Raw genomic sequence first — 27,307 nt, 5'->3', positions numbered from 1 at the left:
GTTCACGTTTTGCATACAACTCAGCAAATGTCCCCCAGATGTGGTGTCCAGCCCCAAGCTGGCTCCCATCTGCTCTGTTGTAGTCTTGGGGCTGGGTTGTAGCAACCCAAAGGTCCAGATATCTGCACTCTGGCAGGTGCCGTGGAAAGCTCCTGTGCTCTGCCCAGCTCAGCTGCCTCTTTGCAACCAGCCTCCTCTTGCTGCAAACTTCTGCATGGCCCAGGAGGCTTCTGCAAGGCTCTGGATTGATCTGCCCTTAGGAAGCGTGTGATCCTTGGAGGGTCTGACTTCAGCCTGAGCTCAGCCTGCCTACAGGGGTGATGGGGACATGTGCAGATGGATACAGGAGCATTGCAGCCATCAGGCCATGCCTGGGAGCTGGCAGCCCTGGTAAATGAAGGCCTCCTTGTCATTGTGGGCAGGCCACCCACCTCTGCCTGCCCAGTGGGGAAGGTCTAAGTGACAAAGGTTACCAGCAAGTTCCTCCCCAGAGTATTTTCCTATGGGCCAGGGTGTCTCACTGCCCGTGCAGTCACACCACTTTTTGCACCCATGTGACAGTCCTGCAGGGTCTGTGCAGGATATTGAGGTGGGAGTCCCTTTTTCCCTTTCTTTTTCTCTTTCAGGAACCATCTTAAAAATATCCTGCAGTAAACATTTCATCCCCAAGGGGATGTTTTGAACTCAGCCACAATGTGAAATTGTTGTAGCTGGTCCAGTTTACACAGAGCAAGCAGGTACAAACCTGCTCCCAGGATTAGAGAGTGTAGGGCTGTTTACTACGTCTTCTGAAGATGTAAAGTATGAATCCTGCCCTAAATCTCAGGGCTTAAAGATTTATCCATCCCCTGCATTAGGCAACAAATCAAAGGAACTGAGGAAAAACCACAGCTCTCCCACCCAATTTCAACAAGAGGAACTTTCTACTCCGGGAATGCAGGAGCTTTTAAAGCTGCTTTTGATCAATTTCTATTTGTGTCAGGCCCAGGTAACTACTGATGCAGAGTACAACAGCAATGCCTCCCTTCCAGAGACAGCACAACTCCCCATGGGTCGCAGTAAGGAAAGGAGCATGCTCTCCCTGCTCCGCTACCTGCATGCAGACTGGCTTATGGACACCCGGCATGCTCCACCATGGGGCAGTACCAGGAGGGACACATTCATGAGTGACCCCATTGTAAGGAGAGGCTTGAAGGATCAGAGCATTTCCAGCTGGGAAATGGTTGCATGGAGAAACTTGCTCCAGGCTGTCTTGTGAGAGCTGAAGTTGGTGTCCTCGTGCTTCAGGACAACCTGCCTTGCTCTCAGCCAGCCTGTGCCCAGTGACACAGGGTGGCACTTGGGCTGTCATACCAACCCCTATGGCTACAGGCTTGCCTTAAATTTACTCTAATCCCCCAACCTATCCCATGGAGGTATGCAGAGGACTAGCCCGCTACAAGGCCAGGGAAGGAAGGGTTGATGCTCACAGTGGCTAGCCCATCCAGGCCCTGCCATGGGCCTCTTATTTAAGGAAGTTCCTACTTCCTAAAAGCAGCAGCACTACCAGCCCTTATGTTACTGTGAGCATTTCACTTTCCAAAGACTCTGATGCTTTCTTGGCTTTCTTGCAGGGGTATATTCAGCTGTCATATGCTCTTGCTATTGGAGATGCTCTGATTGCTTTCTATAATGATACCGTGGGCTCCATGGGAGTGAGGTCATTGGTGGATGCAGTTGCAGGTCCCTGCGCCCTCCAGGAGCAGCAATCATTCACCCTCATCTATTTCTCTGTCACTGTGAGAGTGAGGCCAGCATTGAGAGACATGGAAAAGATAGGCTGGTCCCTGGGAATTTGCTGGAACAGGACTAGAAATTTTGCCAGGACAGACCTTAGGAGCATCAAGCTTAATCACATTGGAAGGGCTGAGGATGGGGACTCTCACTGATTTCTTCTACTGAAAAAAGTCTGAGGAAAAGCACAAGGTTCTAAAGAAGGCAGGTGAAGGCCATGATGTGTTTCCTTCAGGCTGTGATTCAGGTCCTTCAGGTCACTGCAGCAGTGACCTGGCTGGGGCTGGTGACTCCACAGCAGCTCAGCAGGATCTGCTCCATCTCCCCAGGAACTGAGGGGGAACAAGTGTCCTTCCTGGCACTGGCTTGCTGAAGAGTCATGGGCCACTTTGCATCCCCTCTGACCTCCTCAGGACAGGAGTGTGAGTGCAGGGTGCCTTCCACAGCAGCACCACAACCTTATTGGCAGCCCAATAAAATCACCAAAACCTGTAGGGAAAGATTATATTATTGCCATTTTACTGGCTGGAAAAACCAAGGCAAGAACCGAGCTTGGAAGCAGGGTGTCCCTTCCCAGCCCATTGCAGAGCACCTTGCACCTTCCCTCACAGTCTGGTTGTGGTCAGGGGTGGAGAGCAGAGCCTAGGAAGAGACCGTGGGGCTGGCTTACCAAGCTCCTTTTGCCCTGGGAGTGACCAAAAATCTTTGCCCTTCTGCCAAACATGTCACAGTTCCCTCTTCCCTCACTGTGTTTCTCCACCCCCATCCAAGCCTGCTAAGGGCAAGATCTCACTGGCTGCTCCAAGATCTCCATGCGACCTGGAACTTACTTTGAAACTGAGAAGAGCAACTTCAACCCAAAAGACTGTAGGAGGCATCTGGGGTTAATGGGGAACTGCAGTGATTTATAGGATACTGTCATTATGGATACTATGGATACTACACAAATATGGGGGATGGTAACCAACTGTAAATTGGTGTAAACTGGTGTGCCTCATGTAGCATATGGAAGTGTGCTGGGTAACTGGGGAGCATCAGTTTGTCCCAGTTACATCCATGTCCCATGGGGCTGCCATGAAGTTACACTGTGCAGAGCACTGCGTTTCATGGTGACACAAGTTGCTCACCACACTGCTCCCCATCCTGATCAGATCCTTGCTCCCTTTGGATCAGTAACCACTCCCGCAGTCATGTGCTTTCCTCTGCACTTTAATCTCCACCAAAAACCCACAGATCTTGAAGGAGGTATCTGGAGAGGGAATCTGAAGAGCCTATGAGGCAGAAAAGATCAGAGAAATGCTGGGATGTCAGGTATTAAAAGACAGGATCAGGGAGGAAAGTCCTGTCTCCTCACTTTAGACAGAGGCAAAGCTTTGAGTTTATATTTAACCATTCTGACTCTGTTGAAAATCAAGACAAAAGAGGACCCAGGGAGGGCAAGTCACCCTTCAGGCTATAGACTGAGCTTCCCTTGGGGTGCTGGACTCTGACATCCAGCAAAGGCTACAAGACAGGCTGCTGGGCTGGATACCAAACTGCATCCAAACACAGGCTGTGATGCTTCTGCACCTCTTGATGCTGGGCAGGTTTTGGCCAGGCCATGCTGTCCCATCTGGGCCCTGCCCTGCAGGACATGGGGCAGCAGGAGAGCAGCCAGAGGACAATGGGCAGAAGGATGAGGAAATGCCAGATCCTCACCTGTGGGGAAACTAGAAATTACAGGGGTGGCAGAGGAATGTAATTGGGATAATTCGGTCTAGAAGAAAAAAGGCTGAGGAGGCAGCGTGGGAATGTCAGGCACGGAGATGTGCAGGGTGCTCACACACCACTCCTCACTGGTGGGGCAGGGCAGGGCTGGGCGTGTTTGAAGTGGCTCCCTCTGCCCATGCCCTCCTCTTGCATCTCCTGCACAAAACTGGTCCATGGGCAGCACAAATGGTCTCAGGTCTCCTGGTGCACGCAAGGGGCAATCCGAGCCTCAGACACTCTGGCAGTCTTGGATCCCTGCTCCACTGACTCCTAATTTTCCTCTAATCACTCTGTTGTGCCCCACTCCCTCCATCCTGCCATTCTCAAAATGCTTCCCCTCTTCACCTTCCTGGGTGATCTTCTCACCATGTGCTCTGTGTGGACACGGGCCAAGTACAGGGACCACAGAGCACCATGAGCTTCCTTGCTGATGCACCCAGAGCCCATTCTCTCAAGGTGCATGGTGCAAGGCTGGTGGGACCCCTCTGAGAGGAGCATGACCCACAGAGGGTCGTGTGGCTGGTATGAACTGTGCTCTGACAAGTCCATGATCCTTGTCCCTGGTTCTCCTTCCATGCTTGTGAAAGGGGAATGTAAGCCCCAGTGATCAATCTCATGGGTGCTCTCTGCAGCCCACTGGGATGGAGAAGCTCATCCAGGCAGACAGCTGTCATGCAAGGACCAACCCAACTTCTGGGGCTCCTGGTCCTGCATATGGGTTTGTTTCCACAGCCGAGGTGTGCTGGGGGGATAGGACACTGCATCCTGCGGCCCAGTGAACTAGAAAAACAAATTGCTTTATTTAAAAACAGTGAGAAGGATCAGTGGTCTGGTCATGAACTAAAGGAACAATGAGTCAACTGAGGTTATCTGGAGAGGTGAATGAGGATGGACATAAACGTTTAAGGACAAGCAGCTGCTGCAATAAGGAAGGAAATATATATTCTCCATATCTGAAGACAGGACTAGCAGGTTTTGGAGCAGATAGTACCAGGGATATTTCAGGACAGATTGCATCTACAGGTGTGGATGCTCTGTCACAGGTTGGCTGAGGTTTGACAGGTGACAGGCATGGCTGGTGTTGGGAATGGCTGCCCCAAATATGACCAGCTGAAGCCCATAGGTATCCAGGAGCTGACTCACAGCAGGTTCAGAGATCTTACCTCTGATGACAGGGGTGTCTCCCAAGGACACAGGCTGGTAGCTGGGGATGGTAACAATTTTCATAATTTAATTTTAATGTGCTAGGGCCTTAGAGCTAATTGTGGTCATGTGCACGTCCACAAGTGAAGTCTCACATGCATCTTGGGCTGTCAAGGGGCCTGGTGCTTTCCCAGTCTTTCCAGAGAATTAGTTTATGTTTAAAAAAGGATGGGAAACACCCTGGGAATTCCTCCACAAACCTGCCTGTGCAGATGGTCCTCTCCCTGCCCTCAGAGTGAATCCCAGAGCTACTAGAAGCAGGACCAGATTCTTGGGCCTGCCTCCTCCGGCTGCTTCACTGTACAAAAACCACCTGGAAAGTGGCCATGAAGATAGGCCTGTGCAGAAACTATGCGGGGTACACCCAGGGAAGCATGTGTGGGGAGACTTGGAAGAGAGCAACTGAAGTGCAAAACTGTCCCACTACCAACAAAACATCATGACACAGGGGAATATGCTGAGATCTTCATGCATCAAGCCTTGAGCCAGCCCCCAACCAAAGGCAAGGCAAGGCAAGGCAAGATGTGGCCTCCTTGGCTCCCCTCAGATGAGTGCAGGCTGACCTTGATGGATGCTCAGCAGTGGTAGCTGGTGCTCTGAGGTCCTCCCAACTGATGGGTACATCCCTTTGCAAAAAGATTTGCAAGTGCACCTCTCCCAGGGGCTCTGCTCTGCAGCATGGCCAACCCACACCCTCCCCACAGAGGCTGATGCTCCATGCTTCAGTGCCAAGATCATTAGAAACCTGCTCCATAGGCTGGTTTGTCTCCTCTGCCAAGGTCCTTCCCTTGCAAAATTAACTACTTAGTCCATGATGTCCCTTGGAAGCAGGGTGTCCCTTCCCAGCCCATTGCAGAGCACCTTGCACCTTCCCTCACAGTCTGGTTGTGGTCAGGGGTGGAGAGCAGAGCCTAGGAAGAAGCCTTGGAGCTTTCCAGGGTGGCAGAACATGCTGTTTAATCACAGTCTCTGGAAAACTGGAAACTTCCCCATCCTTCCAGACCTCCTCATGAGCTGCCTGGATGCCCCTCACCTCCAAGTGCCCTGGCTGGAGCTTCATCAACCAGGAGCCATCCATCCCAGCTGGCCATGTGGCTGAGCTTGTGCTGCCATGGCCTCACACCACATCCCACCCTCCCACATGTATCCCTGATCAAATTCTCTGCCGCACAAGCAGGATTGCCAGGCCTCTTACTTCCCTGGCTGAACATGCTGCAGCAGCAGCAGCAGCGCTTAGTAGACAAGAAGGAATCCCACACCAAATTCTTCAGGGAAAGACTCCAAGTACAACCACAACCTGAGCCTGCCTCACCCCAAAAATGTGGAGGGCAAAATGCCTGGGTGCATCCTCTTGGCTGCAGACCCTGCACTCACAGCAGCCAGCTGGGGTGGCCCACCCCGCTGCTCCGTTCCTCAACAAGCTTCAACCAGTCTGCCTGAGTGTGCAGACCCAGCACTGCCCACATTCTGCCTGCACAGACAGTGGCGTGAGTGCTGCCCAGCACCTGCCTGCACAAGCGTGTTGACCCAGTGCTGCCTGCAGCCACTCCCACCCACATACTGCCCCAGTGCTGCCCATGGCTGGTCTCCATCAACAGGTAGGCTGGAGTGAGCCTGGCAAAAGTGGCCTTGCTCTGCACATGCCACATCTCCTGGCCAGACGGACCCTACCCAATGGCCACCCCCACTGGTCCCTCCTTCTCTTCTCCCCCTGAGCTACAATCACAGCATCTCATGTGTTCCAGGACAGGCACTGACTAGCCTGGGTTGTGAACACACATCAGAAAACATCGCCAAAAAAGCCATGTTGCCCCAGGGTGGCAGGCTTGCAGGTGGCTTGGGACACTTCAGGAATCCTCAGACAGACCCTACCTCTTTGACAACCCCGAGCCTGTGCAGAACAGAAATGGCTTTGAGACAAAGGGAATGGTGTGGCCCATCCATGAGACGCTCCCATGGGGAGGGAAGAGGAACGTGCAGAGGTTGGAATGTCTTTAATCCCCATGCACAGGCTCCAGGCACAGTTGCCTCAAGCAATAACAGCCCTTTGACTGTGCTGGCTGAGTCACTTCAGCCTCCCAAGATGGGGACATTTTAACATGCACAGGCCTGTACCTCTGAGAGCTGTAAGTCTGCTGAGACTGTCTTGTGCAAGGATCCTGGTGTGATGGGACCTGATCCCAGCATTTTTCTGGTCGTTCAGGCATGGTCTCTACCAACAAACAATCCTCCTACTTCTGAAAATAAAACATGACCTCTGAAGAGTTGTGACTTATGAGGGTTCCCGTCAGACTGCTGTGGATAGCAGGTTGTGTGTCCATGTCTGCCAGTGTCCGCAAGATCCAGTATGGTCACCTGAACAGTGCCAACCCAAGGTGACAGTGCACTATCCAGACCTGGTTTTGAGCACTTGCTGGCGTGAATCTTCTTTGCTTGTCATGTTCACCAATGTCCTCAGCTTGTCCAGAAGGCCTGGTGCTGCATTTGATAGTGGCTCATCAACCAGTGCAGACCTGTAGGACTTTACTCTTTGATACAGCTGCTAGAAGAGAGAAAATTGCACTCAGCAGTTGAGAAAATGCACCAGACAGAGTGGGCATAGGGCTGGATAGGTGGTGAGATTGCTCCATGGGCAGAAGAAGTCAAGCGCTCACTAAGGTTGTCTCCAGGCTGCTGTGAAGCAGCAGCTTGCAATAGGAAAGCTAATGAAGTCCAGAAATTTTGTTTGAATTGGAGCCAGGACCTGATGGAGAGGCAGGAGCAGAGACAGATGCCAGTGGAGAAAGGCTGAAGCCAGTGTGATCTGGGATCTCAGGGTTGCTGTGATCTTGTGGACTGAGGTCCCAGTTCACAGACCATGTCTGTGCCTCAGCTGGTCATCCTGTGGTGTACCTAGAATCCTGATGGAGATCCCTGCACCATCCTCCATGCACACACCCTGCAATGCAGCTTCCTTTCCTGGGGGACCATGAATGCAGGGAGGGGACAGGGCATGCCCAAAGCTTTCAGGGACATGAAGTGAAGAGATGACTGGTTTTCAGAGTTGTTCCCTCTTTGCAATGCTGTTTACATAAGTCATACAGTGACCCCCTTAATGCAGAACGTATCAGCCATCCTTGGAAATGGCCTGGAGCCCAGGACTCCCACTGTGGGTGCTCTCCTCAGTGAACTACAGCATTGGCCTTTTGCATCTCATAGAAGACCAGCATCCCAAAAGGGGAAATGCCACCACTTAGACAGAGAGGGACCCTGTGACCCTGTCACAGCTCTCCAGGTGCCCTGCTGTTCTCTGAACCCTTTTGCCATCCTCCTTTTGTAGTGGCACCTGGGCACCCCAGTACAGAGCAGCCCCAGGACCCAGATGCCACAGTGAGGACATGCGCTCCTGCTAGTGTGTAGAGACTTCCTTGACATCATCCCCCAGGTTTTGGTACAATTATTCGAGCTCTTGCCAAAATCATGCTATATGTTGTTGCAAGAGCCTTTTGTGGAAAAAAAATAATATGCAGGAATGGTTTAACATGCCATGTAAGGATTGACTGCAGGGACCAGGGGCCTGACTGGGGTTGTCCTTAAAAGCATACTGTAAGAAAAGCCATCCTGGGACACCCAGTGGTAGATGCAGCATATCTTTTCCTGCTCAACCTGAGTTCCCAGTGAGAAGAGCTGGGGCTTTCCTGAGCTTGAGGCTGAATGAATAACTTCTTGTTTAATACCAGGGTGGCCCTGTCCCTATAAAATTATCTAACCCTGTCTGGAACTATTTTTTGGCCTCTCTGTATCATGTTCTGATGATGACTTATTGGAGTAATTACGTGCCATGTGAAGAAGCGTTGCTTCTTGTCCCAGTCTCAGCATCTGAAAACTTCTCTAGCTGCCCTGCTGTTGTGAAAAACAGCACTGTCCAGCACTCCAGTGGTTTCAGAGGTCTCTGAAGCCTCTTTCTTAAATATCATTTGTCTGTGCCAAAAGGGCTTCATTTTGGAATCAGCCCGTTCTGATGGTGGTCTGGAAAGTTTCTCAGTCTGTGTCACTGGTTGGAGGAGGGACTTGTGATAGATGGGAGGCAGCAGGATCCAGCAGTAGTATGACAATGGGGTTTGCTTTAATATTGACTCCAGATATTTCCACTGATCAACTCTGAACACTGAGCTCAGATTTCATAGAGCCACTGAGATCCAACTGGTGTCCCAGCAAAACCCCAACAGTGCTTCCTAAAGCCCCACTCTGTATCACTCCTTATTCAGCTCTGCATCTTCTTGATTTTCAACTGACCTGAACTGTTGTACTTCTTCACTGGGCAGCAGGATGAAGCACACCTCGGCTGTGGAAACAAACCCATATGCAGGACCAGGAGCCCCAGAAGTTGGGTTGGTCCTTGCATGACAGCTGTCTGCCTGGATGAGCTTCTCCATCCCAGTGGGCTGCAGAGAGCACCCATGAGATTGATCACTGGGGCTTACATTCCCCTTTCACAAGCATGGAAGGAGAACCAGGGACAAGGATCATGGACTTGTCAGAGCACAGTTCATACCAGCCACACGACCCTCTGTGGGTCATGCTCCTCTCAGAGGGGTCCCACCAGCCTTGCACCATGCACCTTGAGAGAATGGGCTCTGGGTGCATCAGCAAGGAAGCTCATGGTGCTCTGTGGTCCCTGTACTTGGCCCGTGTCCACACAGAGCACATGGTGAGAAGATCACCCAGGAAGGTGAAGAGGGGAAGCATTTTGAGAATGGCAGGATGGAGGGAGTGGGGCACAACAGAGTGATTAGAGGAAAATTAGGAGTCAGTGGAGCAGGGATCCAAGACTGCCAGAGTGTCTGAGGCTCGGATTGCCCCTTGCGTGCACCAGGAGACCTGAGACCATTTGTGCTGCCCATGGACCAGTTTTGTGCAGGAGATGCAAGAGGAGGGCATGGGCAGAGGGAGCCACTTCAAACACGCCCAGCCCTGCCCTGCCCCACCAGTGAGGAGTGGTGTGTGAGCACCCTGCACATCTCCGTGCCTGACATTCCCACGCTGCCTCCTCAGCCTTTTTTCTTCTAGACCGAATTATCCCAATTACATTCCTCTGCCACCCCTGTAATTTCTAGTTTCCCCACAGGTGAGGATCTGGCATTTCCTCATCCTTCTGCCCATTGTCCTCTGGCTGCTCTCCTGCTGCCCCATGTCCTGCAGGGCAGGGCCCAGATGGGACAGCATGGCCTGGCCAAAACCTGCCCAGCATCAAGAGGAGCAAAGGGATCACAGCTGGTGTCCTTGCTCCTCACACCCATATGTAGCCACCCCCAAAGCATCTCTGCACCTTCCCAAGAGCAAGTCTGTCTTGTCTTGGGTCTCCAGGTATACCCACCAGCCCCAGACAGTTTTGGCAGGGCTGCAAGCCTGTGCCCAGTTGTATTTGCACAGCTGCTTATCCCTGTCCATCCACGGAGTCTTTCTCTTGGTCTCCCTGCAGCAACCTGCATTTTCCATCCGCTCTCCCACACTAGTTGATCTCTGCACCCCTCTTGGTATGTGCATGGTGCCTTGTGCAGCCCCGTGTTGTCAGCAGAGGTAGCAACCTTCCCCTCCCAGCTATCATCTGGGTCCTTAGCAATAATGCTGAGTGTCATCTCCAGGAGAGATGCTGTAGACCCTTAAGCATGTTCTTCATTTGAGAGGGAACCATTTATTAATTTGAGTATGGCCCCTCTGCTGCCTTTTCATACCACATCAAACGTGTCTTCTCTCCTGCATTGCATGCCAGCATTTAACATCTTAGTAAAGTAAAGCTAAATTCATGGTAGATGATGTCTATGTTTTCTTCTCCATTCTCATGGGCTTTTACCCTGTATAGAAAAAAACTAGATTGCTTTGACACAACCCATTTTTCACTAGACACTACTGATAGTTGCTTGTTTCCCTACTTTTTCTTCTGTGTACATCCAAATAATTTAATGGTAAGTCCCCATTTTCCTCCAGAAATTGAAGAGGTTGGTGGCCTATAGCTTCCATTTTTTAAAGATTGTCTCTACAATTGTCTTTTTCAACTTTCCTTTCATGACAGACTTCTGAATCCTCTGCAGTAAAGCTAGCAGTCACAGTAATGGCAAAGTTTCTTACTTGGATCAGTACTCTTCGGGCTGCCCCTCACTGCTAAGGCCATGCTCTGTCCCTTTGACACAGTCCACAGGCTAGTTTCCATAGACTCTGCAGAGGTAACCACCACTGGCACACACTGGGAGAAGGATGTCTTATACAAGTATAAATACAGGACAACTCAGCTGAAAGCACTGGTATTATTCTGGACTAACAGACGCAAGTGTGCAGTGGAGAGACCCCTTTACGGTCACATCGTCCCAGTGGATCCCCCATTGCAGCACCGAAGTCACCCCTGGGACCCTCTGCTGCAGGATCCTGGGCCAGCCTGGACTGCAGCTCACCAGCCAGCTGCCTGCAAGCTTGCTTAAGAGCCCTGGGTGACTAACATGGTGCTTTCAAACCCCTCTAGCTTTCCAACATGAGTCCAGGACAGCTTCAGAAACAAGCAGCAACAAACTCCATTTTATGTCAGGCTTTTTTTTTTTTTTTAACAAAGTTCTCTTTTTTCTAATTATAGGATGTTGCAGAACAATCAGCTGAGTCGCATCCCTGCAGAGGCACTGAGAGATCTTCCAAACCTCCAGTCTCTGTAAGTCATTAAAAGTCAATGCTTCGAGCTGCACGGTCCCCTGGGGGCCCCAGGCTTCCCAGCATTTGAGTCATTAGTTCCTTTGTCAAGGATGTTCTGTCCCTTCTTCCTTTTCTTTTCCAATTAAAGCAAAGATTACTGTCACTTAGCATAGAAGGGAGGGGAGGGCAGTTTTCAAGGAAGGAACACTGTCTTGGTAAAGGATGTTGAAATTACAGCTCCCCGTGTGTTTGTTGTGATGAAAAGGCCACCAGTGCCAATGCATATTTCAAGGAACACTGAAAAATATCCACGCAGAAGGGGCTCCGTCCTCTCCGCTGCCAACCACAGTGAGGAAGGGACCTGCCAGGGAGCACAGAGGACTCTCTGGTCTCTCAACATGCGAGTTGGGCTGTTTTACCCAGATAGAGGATAGTTATGTCAGGGTAGAAATGCTTTAAAACACTTCTATTGATTCAGCCATGAGAAGAAGCTGAGGCTGCGATTGTGCTTTTCCTTTAAAGTAACTATATCTGCAGTAGATTTGTGCTACTGTATCCACTAAAAATCACACGTCACTGAAGTATTTGCAGTTTTCCTGAGTGTGGACACACTTGCAATCAGACCCTGGTAGTGCCACTGAATTTAGGGAAGCTCTGTTTGGTAATCGCCCAGCTGGTGTAAGCAGCACTGCCAAAGCTTGTAAGAGCATTCTGAACTGGGCTGAACCACTCAAAAACTAACTTTAACCCTAACCCTTAACTTCAGTCCTAGTCTTACTGTGTGTTTTATCATAGAAATGCTGGCTGGAAGCAGTTCCTGGAGGCTTCCAGGCTGGCCTTCTGCTTGGAGCAGGACTGTCACCAATACTAGGTGGAGCAGTTGCAGCTTTGTCTGTCCAAGCCTTGAAACCCTCCTATCATGGAGATTCCCCCCTCACCGTTGACCTGGCCTGGGGCTGTTCTTCATGGGGAAGAAGCTTTTCCTCAAGTCCAACCTAAAATTCCTGGAGCACAATTTGTGGTCATTACTCTTTGTTTGATCCCTTGGAACTACCCAGGAGAGCTTGGCTCCACCATCTTTAGTTGTGGGTCACTAGCAGATCTCCTCTTAACCTCTTCTCTGCTAGGTGAAACCAACCCAGCTCCTTCCACCTCTGCTCATTGGGGCAAGTTCTCTGGGACCCTGACTCAGTTGCCAGCCCTCCACTGGACCCATCTGGTTCCTCTTCATCCTTCTTACACTGGGCAGCCCAAAACTGGGCACAGTTCTCCCTGTGTGGCCCTCCCAGCATCAACTAGGAGTTTCTGTAAATATTAATTTAAATATTAATTTACAATGGGGGTGTTGGCTGTGCAGGATATGAACACTCTTTCTGCCAGGAGAGATTTGAAACATTTGTTGCTGAAACACCATTGGCACATGGTGGTGGCTGTTATTAAAATGTGTTGACATCACCACTAGTGCCAGAGTCAAGACCTCCCAGTCCAGGGATTTGGAGATTAGATTGTTTTCCAGGTGAATTCCCTTTCAAAGGAAATTTGACATGGAAGGTCACTGCAGTGGGGTTGCCCCAGGAATGCCCCTTTCCCCCCTCAGCCTGTCTCTCCTATGCCCCTGAAAGTGTATGACAACCAGTGCCACCAGATCCCATGGTTGGATAGACCCAACCTTTGCTTCTGAAGGTTCAACTGCCTGCACACACCATGGCTGCTTGGGCCACCTGGCCTGGGGCACACATCACTGATGGGTGGCCACCTCAGCCAGTGCTGAGGTGTCTGCACACTCCATCCCCTCAGCCAACAGCCCCCCCCACCCCCCCAAAATAACACATAGCACATGAGAAACGCAAAATGCTCCAAGCAGCTGCTCACAGCACTTTTGGGCTTCATTGAAGGCTCAGGGTGGGAGGATGGTTTATCTTGAATCAACACAGAGGTACCTGCTCTTAGTGCACTTCGAGGCCACCTCATCCAGTGTGGGCCCCCCAAGTGTCTCCAAAGTTGGGTGAGGAGGGAGAGCTTGGGCCAGCTGGGATCTTGTGTTCTTCCTGCAGAAACTGAACAGTAAGAGGAAATGTTAGGAAGAAACAAGCTTCTTCAGACAACCAGAGGGAGACTAGGCTTGGAATAAAATCAGAGGGCTGAGTATCAGGGCATGGCTGGTTAGGACATGCCTAGTGCCTGTCATAATAGGACTGGTTTCAAGAGCCACAGCAGCAGTGGCAAGATATTTATATTGCCAGTTGTGTCCCATTTGCCCCCAGAGCATGCTGCCCCAGCCAGCAGGATCCCATCCAGGATCTGAGGTGACTGAGCAGGGACCTGCTGCCTTTCCCCAGCAGCCTTGGCCCTTTGGACCAACCTGTCTGGGCTGTTACTCCCCTCAAACCTGCCCTCAGCCCCTCACCCCTGGTAGTTCAGGCAGGTCTTTTCCTAGCAGTGCACAAGCACCCATGCCCAGTCTCTCTGGGCTCCTTCACGCCTCCTCTCCTCATCATTTTTAGGATACTTGTCCTCAACCCCCCAGACCAGGGCCACCTCTTCTGAGCCTTCCCCAGCTCCACCTCTGTGGCTCAGGTTCCCTTCCCAGCCTCTCACTGGACCCAAATTCCTGTGCCAGACACAAACTGTGCACAGGAGGGACTGAGCCAGTGACCTTCCACTCCTGTCTCTTCCTTAAAAAAAGAAAAAAACTGTTAGACATGACAAGACCTGGGTTCAGGGTGGGAGAGGGGGCAACAACTTCTGACCTGCAGGATGGCTCTATCCAATGCTCTCGACTACACCAGCCAGACCCACAGCTTATCTACCAGCCACCAGGCACAGTGAGAGTAAATAAGTTCAAAGGAAGGCTCCTGCTGAGAAAAAAAGCATTTAATGGGATTTTGCTTAAAGTGCCCCTCCAGCTGAGGGAGCCTGGATACCTGTTCTTATGGTCACAGACTGCCCAGGGCTTCTGGACCATCTTTACACAGATGACTATTTAAACAAACACCCTTTTTGGGAGGCCCAGCTTCGAGAACCAGCAAAGTATCAGAAAATAAGAGACGTGCATTGGGAAAACAGTACAATCCCTTGTGGCAGATCTGCTGTTGGCAACACCTCTCCCCCTGAGTCAGACAGGTATCCTGCTCGCCAAGTCAGAAAGGTGGGACCTGCTGTGGTTGGGCTGGATCTTCTTCATCACATCTCACCTGATCAGAGAAACTGGAAAGGGATTAGCTAAGCCACAGGCAGTAAATTAGTGGGAATTGGTAGACACAGCAAAACTGTGAGGCAAGATGCTGTGGATCTTTCCCCATTGAGATAATAACACCTGCATATAGCCATCTCTAGCTGCACACTCAGAAGTGATTTCTGGAGACTTCACTCACTGTCAGTGCTTGCACTGCTTTGGCAAGAATGACATGAGCATGGGAAGGCAAAGTGATCTTCCCTAGGGCAACAGCAAAGTCAGGAGTAGGACCTAGGTGTCCTGGCTCCACTTGCCACATTAAGGTGTTTCCATGCCTCATTCAAGACTCTGCAATGGCACGCTTAGTATGTATAGCCAGCAGTCATCAGGAGAGGAAGTATTTATGATAGACTGTGTGAAAGATGAAAAGCTCCCAGGAGAGAGGTTTCTGTAACGAAAAGCAAGCGGCAAAACAGTAGTATCTTCTGTAGGTCTCACATCAGTGAACCCACCCCACCCATCCTGTTCTTTCTGTGCTTACGAGAATTCAGGGTAAAGCCATAAAAGATCAGTCAGGTCCCCTACAGTCGCTTTTCCATGTTGTGCCCGTAGGCGAGGTCCAACTCTTCAAACTGGGCGGGGGGGCAGCAGTCACTGGAAGCAAAAGCTTCAGAAGTGTCCCACGCAATGGAGACCTCTTCCCTGTCTGAGCTACCTGGTTAAAGGATTGGCAGAAGGTACCTCTCAGAAAGACCCTGATTGCAGATCACCAACAGGCTGCAGTAAAACCTGCCCTCAGTATGGAGAGTACAGGAGGTAGTTATTCTCCAAGATAGTTATTCTTCAAGATAATTATTCTCCACAGACAGTTATTCTCCAAGGACAGGCACAAGCCAGCTGCACCTCACATTAGCACTGCATCAACCCCTGTCTGTGCTTCTAGCTTGGCCACTTGAAAGTGCAGAGGGCACATGCAGAAAGAGACGATGATTTGCACTTTCTCCTCTTTATACAGAAACTGTACAACGAAGAATCCTTAGGCATGGTGAAGGCCCAAGAACCATGTCTGGTAACTAAGCCAAGCATGTCTATGAGGCACAGTGCTGCTCTGGGTGGATAGGGACATTTCTGAAGACACACAGTGTGTATTACAAGATTGTACCACTGCTGTGTCTCACGCTGGTGAAAGCATGACCTGCTTTCATCCTGGGTCTCCATCCTGTGCTGCTTCCCCAAGGGAGAAGCCAGTGCTTGCAGAGTCTTGTAATTCTCTTTCTAGCTCATGTTTAGAAATGCTCTTCTGTAGCCACCTTTTCCTCCTTTCTCCTATCAAACAGGAAAATGATCCATAAAAATAAGAGACCTGATTTGAAAACCAGGAGTGGCACAGTGTGGACAGTCACTATGTCTTAAGGCAGATACAGAGCTAAGATGCTCTACTTGGTTTTCACTGGTGTCATGACTTCTCCAAACGTAGTTACTAACCTCAGGCCAAGAGCCTCCAGTACAGGTCCGCATTAGAAAGTTTCTTTTTTTTCCCTCTTTTTCAAATATCTGAGTAATTTTCCACAAGTTTATGAGACTCTTGTGTATTCGTTGCCAAAAAATTAGCCAGCCTGGAACACCCATAGGTCACCCAGAGTATGGTTTCCAAGCATTACTGGTCAGGCTATCTGAGACCCAGTGTACTCATGTTGCCCAGAGACTATTTTTTTCCATTCAGAAGAGTAATTGGCTTTATGGCACGCCATGACAGTTCATGAGTTACCAGACTTATATGGCACTTCATGGAATATTAACTATCTGCTTTGCAGGTTGGCAACACATGCTGTGCAGGCAGGATGGCTGAAAAGGGGGGTGAAAATGGGAGCCAACAGGAGTGGGGTGGAACAGACAGCTGTACTAGACAGAAAGGAATTGTGTGCTGGTTATTTTCTTGCTCTTTCAGATATTTGCTTTTGATGTCCACGTTCGTCATTCTGGGATTCAGGCAGGATTTGAAGGGAATGTATCTATCTCTTATGGACAAGCTGACACAGGAGATGAAAAACAGACTTTTCGATACACAAGGCTTCTCTCAGGTTTACAACAGAAGCAGCCAAACTAAGTGGAAGCTGAGAACAATTGTTTTGAGCATAGCTCTACCGGTAGGACTTACCAGGCAATTCAAGGGATGAGGTGGCCAAACAAGTAAAACAGAAAGGCATGCTTCTAGCCACTGTGGGACAGAGAGAGGTTGGTATTTACTGCCTGCACAGTATCAAGTTAGAGCTGAAATGTAGCAAAAACCTAATGTGTCAGTGGAGTCTCTGAAATAAGAGAGAGAAAAATAATGTTTAATAAACTCCAGCTGTCTCCAAAGGTAGCAGCTGTCTTGCCTTTTGAGCATTCAGAGAGGATGCCCACTGAGATAGGATACATGCACCCAAGCCTTAGTAGCACTTGGAATTGAACTGCTGGGTCCCTTTGCTGCACTGCTGGGGTCCAAGCTGGGGTCCCAGGCATGAGGCATGTTCAGACCTGTATTGAAGTCCCTCTGCTTGCTAGCTGAGAGTGCCAGACAGTGCAGGCAGCCAGATGCTCCTCAGACTCCAGAAGATGCATGCTGTGAGGTCATGGTACCAGCTAGGAAGTTTGCAGCAAGTTTGGGAGTCTCTAACAGCAGGACATCAACTTGTACATACATGGTCAAGGAGAGGAAAGTCCGGGCAGAAAGAAACTCCAATAAATGTTGTCAATCAGAGAGCAGAAGGAAAGTTATTCCTCCTTTTTATTGGGGGATGCTGCACAGAGAAGTAGGGTACTCCTGTCCGGAATGATCAGAGAGTCTATGGCACAGTCAGGGCATGAACTCTACCCCTCAGAGTACCTTGCCCCTGGGAAACCTTGTTCCACGTTGGAGCTCTCTTGCATTGCACATGCACCCTGCATGCCTTCCCACACAGGGGTTTTTTTGTGGCAGCCTGAACAAAAGACTCCACCTCCAGGGAGAGGAAGCAGCAGCTCTCTGTTAACATGGCCTGGGTCCTGCTCTCACACCTGTCTCTAGAAGACCAGAAACAAGGCAGGAGAAACACTGGCCAGTTGTCACAAAGACCATGCTTACACTGCTCTCCTGGGGGCCTCTCCCTGCTCTTCCCTTCTGACCTGGCTAGGATGAGGATCTGTCTTCAGGCAAGGAGCTTTCTCAAAGCTGCCAGCCCAGGAGCTTCAGGTGTGCAGGATTTTCCATGGGAGGTGTGGTGTCACCTGCAAAAGATGTGTTGTAGTGCAGGAACCAGCAATGGGAGGACACTAATTTTAACTAACCTGGATGAGGCATACTGGCTTTTAGGAAACCTAAGTTACTGAAGTTCCAGTCCTTCACAGGAGAGACAGCATGCCAAAAAACTGACTTTGGATTCAGGCAAGTTTGGGTGAGGTGAGAGGGTCAAGGTGTTCCCCTGTGGATGCTCTCCAAGAGGCTGTTCCTATTGCCCTGTGTGATCCCTCCATACCTTTTCTAACCAAGGAAGATGCAGTCCTGAGTTTTGGCAAATAATATTTCAAACACACTAACAGGGCTTCCTCCTGCAAACTCTAACACAGGTGCTGGGAAGACTGGCAAACCAGATGGATGTTTCCAGTCATTTAACATAACTCTGTGCCAAGGGCATTTGTAGGTCTAGGACAACCATTCCTGATCACCTCATGTGCTGATCCAAAGCTTGGCTGCTCCAGGTTGGCTTACTGCGTATCACCGAGTATCACTGATCAGGGACTTCATGTGGTCTGGGCCACTCCTCCTCCAGAGGGAGATATCCACTATGGGGGGGTCAGCATTTCCCGACCAGAGGTGTTCATGATTCACTCTGCCCCATGGATGTCAGCCAGCTTGAGGAGGCAAGTATCAAATCTACCCAAATACCCCCATCCACATCAGACGCACCTGTCCTTACAAACACCCCTCATCACAGGTCTTCTGAAGCTGCAGCCATGCCTGTGGGGCCAGAATCAGACCTGCCCTGCTCCCTGTCAGCTACAGGATGTGGAGGCATCATTGCCTGGAGCCCAAGCTGTCAGGAAGGAGACCTTGGCGGGGATCACTAGATGAATACAAAGAGGAATTTGGATTTCAAAAGAAGAGAATACAAAGCTCTGGAGACTGAGCCTCCTACCAAGTGTGAGGGAGCTGCTTCCCAGCAGGTTTGCTTTAACTGGGAAGCATGTTGGGAAGCCCAGTGGGGAGGATTAGAAAGAACACGCACACCTGATGGCAATGCTCTGAGCCCTGCAAGGGGTGCCAAGGCTTTGCGTAATCCTCTGATCCAGTTGTGATCCCGTGGCAGAGTATCTGGTTACCAGTGGTTTATAGGTGCAGTAACAACATACGATGTGTATTCTGGAAGAGTCGTGTGTCAGTCTAATTAACGACTTTGTGGTTTGTGAGCACTTAACTAAAGCAGATGGGCACTGTGTCTGTTCCTCTGCCAGGCAGAAGGAGTCCAAGGTATTTCAAAGTGAGCAGGTGCTATAAATTATAATTACCAGGCTTGCAAAGGTAGAGAAAGCAAAGAGAAAAGAAACTTGATGGATTAAGAGATCAAGATAAACTCTTGATTTTTCTTTTTCAAGTACTTATGGAAAGTGAGGAGAATGGCTGGCTCTCTCTGGTGTTTCTCGCAGATCAGCACTTTGGGAAAGTGCTTAGCGTGTGTCTGGCTCCTCTGGGTGGGTGTTGCCTACAGCAGTTTGGAGGGGGAAGGACAGATTAGTGCCAGCCAGAAGAGTATCAGAGTTTTTCCAGTATGGGTGGATATATGGTGTCCTCAGGACAGTCATCACAGCTTCTTCCACCTGGTTTTGAGGCCAGGGGCTCCAGGAGGATAAGATTTCTAAGTGGCCCAGTGCAGCTTTCCCAAAGTTACCACTGTAGTTCAGGTCCACAGTACCAGCCTGTGCTTTCAGCATGGTGATCTGATTTCTAGCCTATGGCCATGAATCCAAGAGCTCTGCATTTCCTTGGGGTTCCCTCCTCCATACTGGGGAGGAACTGCACTAATAGCTAATCGCTGGGATTTTGGGAGACTTTGGGCATCCCTAGGACAGTAGCAGGTTTTCTGAATCAGTAAGACACAGCAGCATAGGCACAAAGCTTCTGGAGTCACATTTCTCCCTGCTGGATAAAGGCATCCATTCATTTATCTCCTGCCCCACGGTAGCTCATTTCTCCTCCCACAGAGACTTGTGGCTGCATGTCACTTCATGTGGACCCCAGACCCCAAGCGTGTGGACATAGGTGGCACAGAGATGCTGACACACATAAAGTCATCTAACCCCCGGTGGGCCATCAGCAGCATGGAAGGCTCCAGCTGAGCTCATCTCCATGTGTCTGAGCAGCACACTTTAGTCAAGAAAGAGAACTAGATGCACTGGGGGAGAAACTCATCTCCTGGGAAGCAGGCACCTGCCTTCGTAGATGGATCACTCAGAGCAGTGCCTGGTCCTCTCCATTCACAGCTGGAGAGGGACACACAGTTCAAAAGGAGACATCTGTGTACAGTTGAGATGACTTCTAGCTGTGATACCGACCTGTGCATCAAACTTGATGTCCTCAGTAAGTCCTTGGTACCTGAAGTATGGCATGTGGATCAGGGAGTTAACCACAGCTCTAGCCCATCCCCTGGCCTGCATGTGCAGGGGGTTGTCCAGAAACACCTAAACATCTGGTAACCCTGTTCCAGAGGAAAGAGAGCGTGTAAATCATAGTCCATCAATACTAAAATTTGGGATAAGAGGGAACTAAAAGTCTGGTGTCTTGGCTAAAGGTCTGCAAAGTCCATTCAGCCCAATAAAGTAATTTTCAGATATTTCTGCATCGTCCAAGTGATCAGTGACAGTCAAGGCCTTGGACTAGCCTTGACCGTGGGATTTCCCCACAGCTGTTGCTGCCCCAGCAGCCTCCAGCACACTAAGCCCATACCTCACTTCATCCTTGCATTTGCAGGCACAGAAACCCATTGTGGCACATGAGACTTGGAGAATGGTTCCCAGCCACTTTTCAACAAATCTCCCCGTTGCACTCACCTCCTCCTCTGCCATCAGTCTCTCCTATCTCTCAGTCATGCCCCACACCCTGCTCTGCGATATTCCCTTTCCCCAATAGCAGCTGCAGCACTTCCCTTCGTGAGGAGTGAAGCCTCAAGATTCTGCACTGCGAGGTCAGGGTCTTCTTGCCTCCTTTCCACAATGCACTTTAAGTCTTCTCTTGTCTCTCTGGCAAGATGCACCATAATGCTAGCAAATACTGGCTTCAGTCCTTGTGGTCAGTTTGTTAGCCCTGTATCCCAAAAGGATTGACTCTTTTGCTGTTGGGCTTGATGGTGTGTTTGCTAAAGCAAAGGGGCCCAGGAGAAAAACCTGTGGCCTTGTTTCCATCTGTCTTCTGTCTCTTGGCAACTCCTCCTGCATGCAGCATGTCAGGGAAGCAACTGCAGATAAGCAAAAGACCTTCCCTCCATGTCAGCATGTGTTAGTCACCTAGAGCAAACTGTTTCCTGCTACCTGGTGACTAAGGCACCCAGTACACAGTTAGCCATTACCACTGCAACAATACACAGGTGGTGGGCAACAGCCCAATAGGTCCCATTCCCTGGGATCCTGTCCTTGCTCTCATTTTAGTTCTTCTTTCTCCCTCACAGTCTTTGTTCACTGCATCCCTCTGAAATATTTGCAGGATTCACTTGGCACTCTGCCACAATTCTGTTGTTCCCACAGTCTCCCTAAGGAGGACTCCAGTCCCATCAGCACTGGTTCTGCTAATGTCACCTTCCCATTTCAGATGCTTATATGACAGCAGTGTCTGTCCTCTTTACCTCTGTCCTGCAGAAGGATTCAATGCCTTCATGATCTGACAGGATGCAACCTGGAGGACAAACAGTGTCATATACACTGTTCTTAAAAATATTGCAAGCATTTTCATGTTTTCTACAAATATCATTTCCCATTATGTTCTGATTTCACTCCAGCTTTATTGACTCATAATCTTTTAGTGCTAAATCAGCCTGACATATACACTCCTTGCATACAGGTTAATTTTACCTCCAACTAAAATAATCCAGTTCCTCCAACCCATTGGTTTGCCACTTCTCTGACATCTTTAGCAGGAACCTTTTAGAATCTTATGGAAATGCAATAAAGACTACTTCATCCCCTGTCCCTCAAGGCAGGTAATTATTTTTATACATATGGCCGGAGATTAAAATGCGAAGAATGACTTATAGCAATCTGAGAACATGTGGACTTTGATGTAGACAAAGGAGGAAAGCTCTTCCCACCTGATCAGATTCTCACAAGCATTTAAATTCTTATGACAGAAGGAAGAAAAAAATTACTTTGGAATCAGCATGGCCTGAAGAGCTCAGTCAATTCATTCCTCATTTCACTTCTTTGATCTATTTGAGATTTGACAGTTTGCTGTTAACAGCAATATTCTTCTCTATAAATCACATGTGATGCAGTAAGGTTTAAGAAAGGTGTTGTTTCCATTGGGTGTTAGAGGATAAAAGCTATGGGAGAAACAGAAATCTATAAAGTCAACATAACATAGCAGTGACTTACAATCTGTTGGCATAGAAGTTGTCTTGTGACAAGACCACCTCAGTCCTGTAACATGACTTATTGGCTACAGGGTCTTTCTGGAGCACAATGAAAAAAGAGGTCAGGTAAGAGCAGTGAGGTAGTTCTTAATGGTGAATCTGAAGATGGACTGAAACAAAGGAACCACAAGTACTTTTGATACTTGGTGGTTGCTGCTACTGAGAGCACAGGACCTTGAATTTCACCTGTTATAGACCACTTTGCAGCAGAAAGCATGCCTGTGACAGGAAAAATAGCCCAGAAAAAGTGTCACAGCGCAGGCAGCATGCTAAAGAAGTTCATTCCACTCTAGAGGACACTTGCTGCTCAAAACCTTCCTGCCCCATCTCTGAAATCCCCTCTTTTCCCTGAGACACCTCTTCTTAGCAGACAGCTCTGAAGAGGAGCATAGCTAAGACAGTGGAGTTTTGTCCCCATTCTTGTTTTCAGAAGTCTGGTCTCCATTTTGGCATTGCAAGTGTTTAATGGTATTTCTACAAAGAAGAAATCTAGGAGGGGCAAAGAGCAGATATCTACCACATCCAAGTGAACACTACAGTCAGGCGTGCCACACATCTGGATGTACTGCAGGTAACTTTCATGCAGTGATGTAGCCATGGTGTGGTGACTCCTTGCTGAATTTTGACTGCTGTTAGTATTCCTCACTGGCGGTAGGGAAGCAGGAGCCTCTCTGGCTCCACATGCCATGATCCTTCCTCCCAGGTGTAGTGTGCACAATCTGAGATTCACCTGAAAATGGCAAGGTGGCCCCTGTAGCTTGTGTAGTTGAGCCAGCGCACAGGCAGTGAGGAAATGTTACAGTTGTGTTTTCTTTCTTTGGATTCAGGTGGGCTGATGTCCCTGGAAGAGACTGAGGCTCTCCTCCTCTACGGCCACATCTCATAATTTGGTTCAGGGATGATAAGCCAAATTAAGAGGAGTTACTGCTTTTTGGCATAGAGTTTGAGCAGACAAGATTTTTCTGATTCTGTGTACCACAGGCTGTCATCCAACCTGCCGCTCGCTAGCTCTTTTCTCCACTTCACCCAATCTGAGCTGTCACTGAAGACTTGTGCTTGTGACCAGGATCAGCAGCAATAGCTTGGCAATATCAGACCAGGTTTGAGGAGAAAAAGGTGCATTAAAATACAAATCCAGTTCAACATTCAGATTTTGGAGTTGTTCCTCTGCTTACACTGGCCTGATCCAAATCCCTGGTCTGGGTTCAAGAGTATCCCAGACTAGGAAACGAAGTGTGTCACTGGACCTTATTTCTTATTCCAGCAGCTTTCTCTGCCATGCAGCTTGTCTCCCCATATTGTTTATGGAATGTTCCCCAGTACCTTTGAAGAGCACTAGCATTTTTACTGCAATGATGAACAATAATACATTTTCAAAAGCCATTGGCAAATCCACTTGGCAGAAAATGCATCACCCTCTTTTATAGGGGCAAAAACTGTGGCTTGGTCACTGTGCCCTTGGTAGGACCCAACAAGCAGCTTCACTGCCTTCCCTTTGCAGCCCTCAAAGAACAGCAGCGGGATCAGCCACACTGGCATTTGGCATTACAATAGAGTAGCCTGGGCCAGGTATGTAGTTGGGAAGTCGAGTGGCTGGGACCAGGAGGCTGGTGTCTTCATGCCTCTGCTAAGACTGGACTACTAGATCCTTCCCTCATGGTGGGAGATCCTAAGATACCACCAGGAAGGAAGTCAAATTCTTCTGAGTCATCCTCCATGGCCTCGCTACACAACCTTCCTTCCCTTCAGGTAAGCTTCTGATGTGCCCACATCTCCCTCAGGCAGACCAGGTGGATTGGTCTCCTCTGACTGTAGCCATCTAGATATTACTCATCTCAGCTAGTCAGCAGTGGAAAATGATCAGCATCTCCAGAGGGTGAATCATCCCTGTTATCTCAGAGCCCTGTCTAGGGGGGGATGAATCACTCTTTGGAGGACTCTTGTTTTCTCTTCTGGCTATGGAAAGACCCTATAATTGGTTTCAAGTTCTGTGTGAATAAGGCTGGGTGAGATGTGTTTTTACTAACCCTGGAGAGCAAAAAAATGCCCCTCTCCCCACCCCCTACTTTTAGCTGACAAAACCAGATCACCAAGCTAACACACATCATCAGAGCATGGGTACCAAAGCAGAGCTGAGCATCTCTCCTTCCCCATGGCCCCGTGCACATGACCCAGCACACACTTGAGTAGCCCTCAGAGAAACCTATCAGAGGAGATTGTCTTGCCCAAAATGCAAGTGCAAGGAGCAGCTTACCCATTAACCAGAGAGGAATTTTTCTGCACTCCAGAGCTGGAGGGATTTGAATTTGTAACCACTGTTCTGGAGGCAAGTCAGAAATGAGAAAGGCTTCTGACATGAGTACTGGGTACATCACAGAAGTGGTTTTTTCCTGTCAGTAGGAGGAACTTAGCTGGTCAGATTAGAGCTTTCTCTGCTTAAGAGTAAAAGAGCATGAAATGCAATGTGGTTATCCCACTACAAAGACCTCAAAAGCTTTTTTGAGAGGAAGATTTAGAGACAACACACAAGCTGTTGACTGTATCATCCTCAAGGAACAGTTCTCTTTAGCAGTGCCCCAATAAATCCCTGCCTCCATTTATCCTTCATCCATTACTCCCTGGCTTTGAGCAATGAGACATTGTGAAGTTTATGTAAAGGAAATGTCCATATGGCTCATGCTTGTGAATGTCCATACTGTGAAGGATTCCCGGATTCATGCCCCAGGAAGATGAGAGTGTTGTGTTGTTTATCAGACTAACAACTAAAAGTTTAGTGAACTTCAGTCACTGTAACATTTTATTGTGTGGCAAAACTGGCAAATAATACAGAAAAATAGGTGTGTGCATAAATTGCTATCTCCTCCCAAGAATGGTGTCAGCAGATATAAACACTCTACCCCTGACTGCATCAGATGCCTTACCTGTGTACACAGTGTGTAAAAAGCAGCAGTTTCATTTTTTAACAGCTTTTGAAATTCTTTCCTGGAATGTGTAGAGAGTAGGCTCTTCAGCTCCCTGTGATCTTGAGTTGGGCCATCATGTTCATGATAATCACCTTAGTCAATTCCCCTCTTGAGACTTCACTTTCTAATTTTCCCATTCATTGAGCTTGTGGCTGGCAACACTTGGAAGGGGGTGATGATGAGTGACACCCTTGCCATGCCCCAGGACCTCCAGGATCACTGGTTGTGCTTCCAAGTGAAGAGATCACAGCACAGGTTGGGTGGCTTGAACTGTATTTTTCTAGCAGCTTGGCAGAGGTTATATCTACATAGCTATGCCCATCAGGTACTGTAGTCACCTCCAAACTTTTCTGTATTGACTGCTAGCAATCCAGCATGGCAACTAGGAGCTCCATTTGGATAAACATTCAAGAGGTCATTCACCAAGCTGAAACTGGTGGTCACTTGTCTATCTATATTTTTCCTACTTTTCTCTGCCCACACTGCAATGACTGCAGTACTCACGTTTCAATAAGCAAATGTCCCTCAGAAGATGCTCTGAAAAACACAGAAATTTAATTTCACCTTCATATGCACTGTCAGTTCCCATCTCAGGCTGTAATAGCTTTCAGGAAGAGGCACATGCTATCTTGACTGCCCTGCCAGTGCCTAGAACGTTGTAGACACTAAAGAAATAATAATCACAGCTCACATCCACAATCCACACACACGCACTCTTGCATATGAGTCATACGGTAAGTTTCAATGTGTTTCCCATTGACCTTTATTATGGGGACTCATGAACCTTAACTCACTCGCTTATACACATAAGTATCCAGGGCATGCTGCATTTCCCTAGTGACGACTCAATAGAGAAGATGGACAATGGGTCCCAGATGTTACATACAGTAGAAACAACCACATACCAGGGAAGATGCGTCCCAGATGTTACATACAGTAGATGTGTCAGTGCAAGAGGAAGATGGGTCCCAGATGTTACATGCATTGAATGTGTGAGCACTCCAGGTAAACTGGAGGTAGGAAGGCAAGCAAGAAATGAACAACGTGTTTAAACTGGCACCCATCTATGCAGCATTTAGTCCTCTATGCAAGACATATTAGTCTGCTCTCATCTTTAACTCTCTGCCTCTTTCACAACCCTGTGGACTTCAAGAAGTTCCTCCCATAGCAAGGTAGATGGGAGCACGGTCAATCTAGTGAGCCTCAAGGATGAAAAGTACAGAACTGTCTCACCTTATGAGGTAAGGCATAGGAATCACTAGCTGTGTCAGTAGGATAAACACCAAGTTAATTCTTAGCCAAGTGATGTGATGCACATAAACAAAATTTTAGGACCAGCAGGAGCCAGCCCTGTACATGACAGGTCCTATAAGACATGGTATCTTTGGCAGTAGGAGCTCAGTGTCATGATCTGCGAGGTCCCTGCTAGCCCAGGCTGTAGATGGTCCAAGCAATCTGTCTCCTAACAGCCATCTGCAGTGCTAACCACTCTTGAAGGGAAGCAGCCCCCTTCACAGCCCCTTGCAGTGCAGGGCAAAGCTACTGTTCCCTTTGTACAGAGGAAGGAGGAGGCAAAGAAAAGCCAAGCAGCTTGCCCAGGGTCACACTGAGCCCATGGCAGAGCAGGGGCTCTGGACAGCTAGCTCCAAATCCCAGCCAAGCAGACTATGCCCTGTTTTCATGACTCAGTGTTACACCTTAAAAGCAGCTCCAGCTGCCAGAAAGAGCAAAAGAGCTTTCCAGTACCCTGCAGCTCTGGTGTGGCTCAAAAACTACTGTGTCTAGCCCATGGAGGATCCCCTCAGCCAGAGAGGGGCCAGGGGACAGTCCCATAGACCCCTGTGTTGGCTCTCGAGGGCTGCCATGCTGTTTAAAACAGCCTGGTAACTTGTGGAGGGGCCAAGCCCAGAGGGCCTGAGGCCCTGGTGAGATGGAGAGCTGTTGTGCACTCCTCTCCAGGACAACATCTGGCCAGCTGTGGGTCACACATGTTCAATGAGAGGTGACACACCACATGCATGACCATCAAGGCCCAAGGCTCTCAGCAAAGGCCAGTGCTTCTCCCCAGTATAGTCTATGAGCTATAAGGATGAGGGTTATGTAATTTCTGAAACAAAGGTGGCTGCATTGTAAGGTCAAGGGGGATCCTG

General features: G+C 49.1%; 1 protein-coding gene across 1 annotated transcript in view; it reads left to right on the top strand.

Moving 5' to 3' along the window:
* The window catches only part of LGR6 (leucine rich repeat containing G protein-coupled receptor 6), a 150,541-nt gene that overhangs the window by 65,522 nt on the left and 57,712 nt on the right, over positions 1-27,307 (top strand). Inside the window, exon 4 of the mRNA XM_069771827.1 lies at positions 11,330-11,401. Within this exon, the coding sequence (XP_069627928.1) occupies positions 11,330-11,401 (72 nt within the window). The remainder of the gene's footprint in view (positions 1-11,329; positions 11,402-27,307) is intronic.

This window comes from Haliaeetus albicilla, chromosome 26 (assembly GCF_947461875.1).
Source record: "Haliaeetus albicilla chromosome 26, bHalAlb1.1, whole genome shotgun sequence".
Taxonomy (NCBI): Eukaryota; Metazoa; Chordata; class Aves; order Accipitriformes; family Accipitridae; genus Haliaeetus; species Haliaeetus albicilla.
Note: the sequence above shows the minus strand (reverse complement) of the source record. Positions and strands in the feature narration are given on the sequence as shown.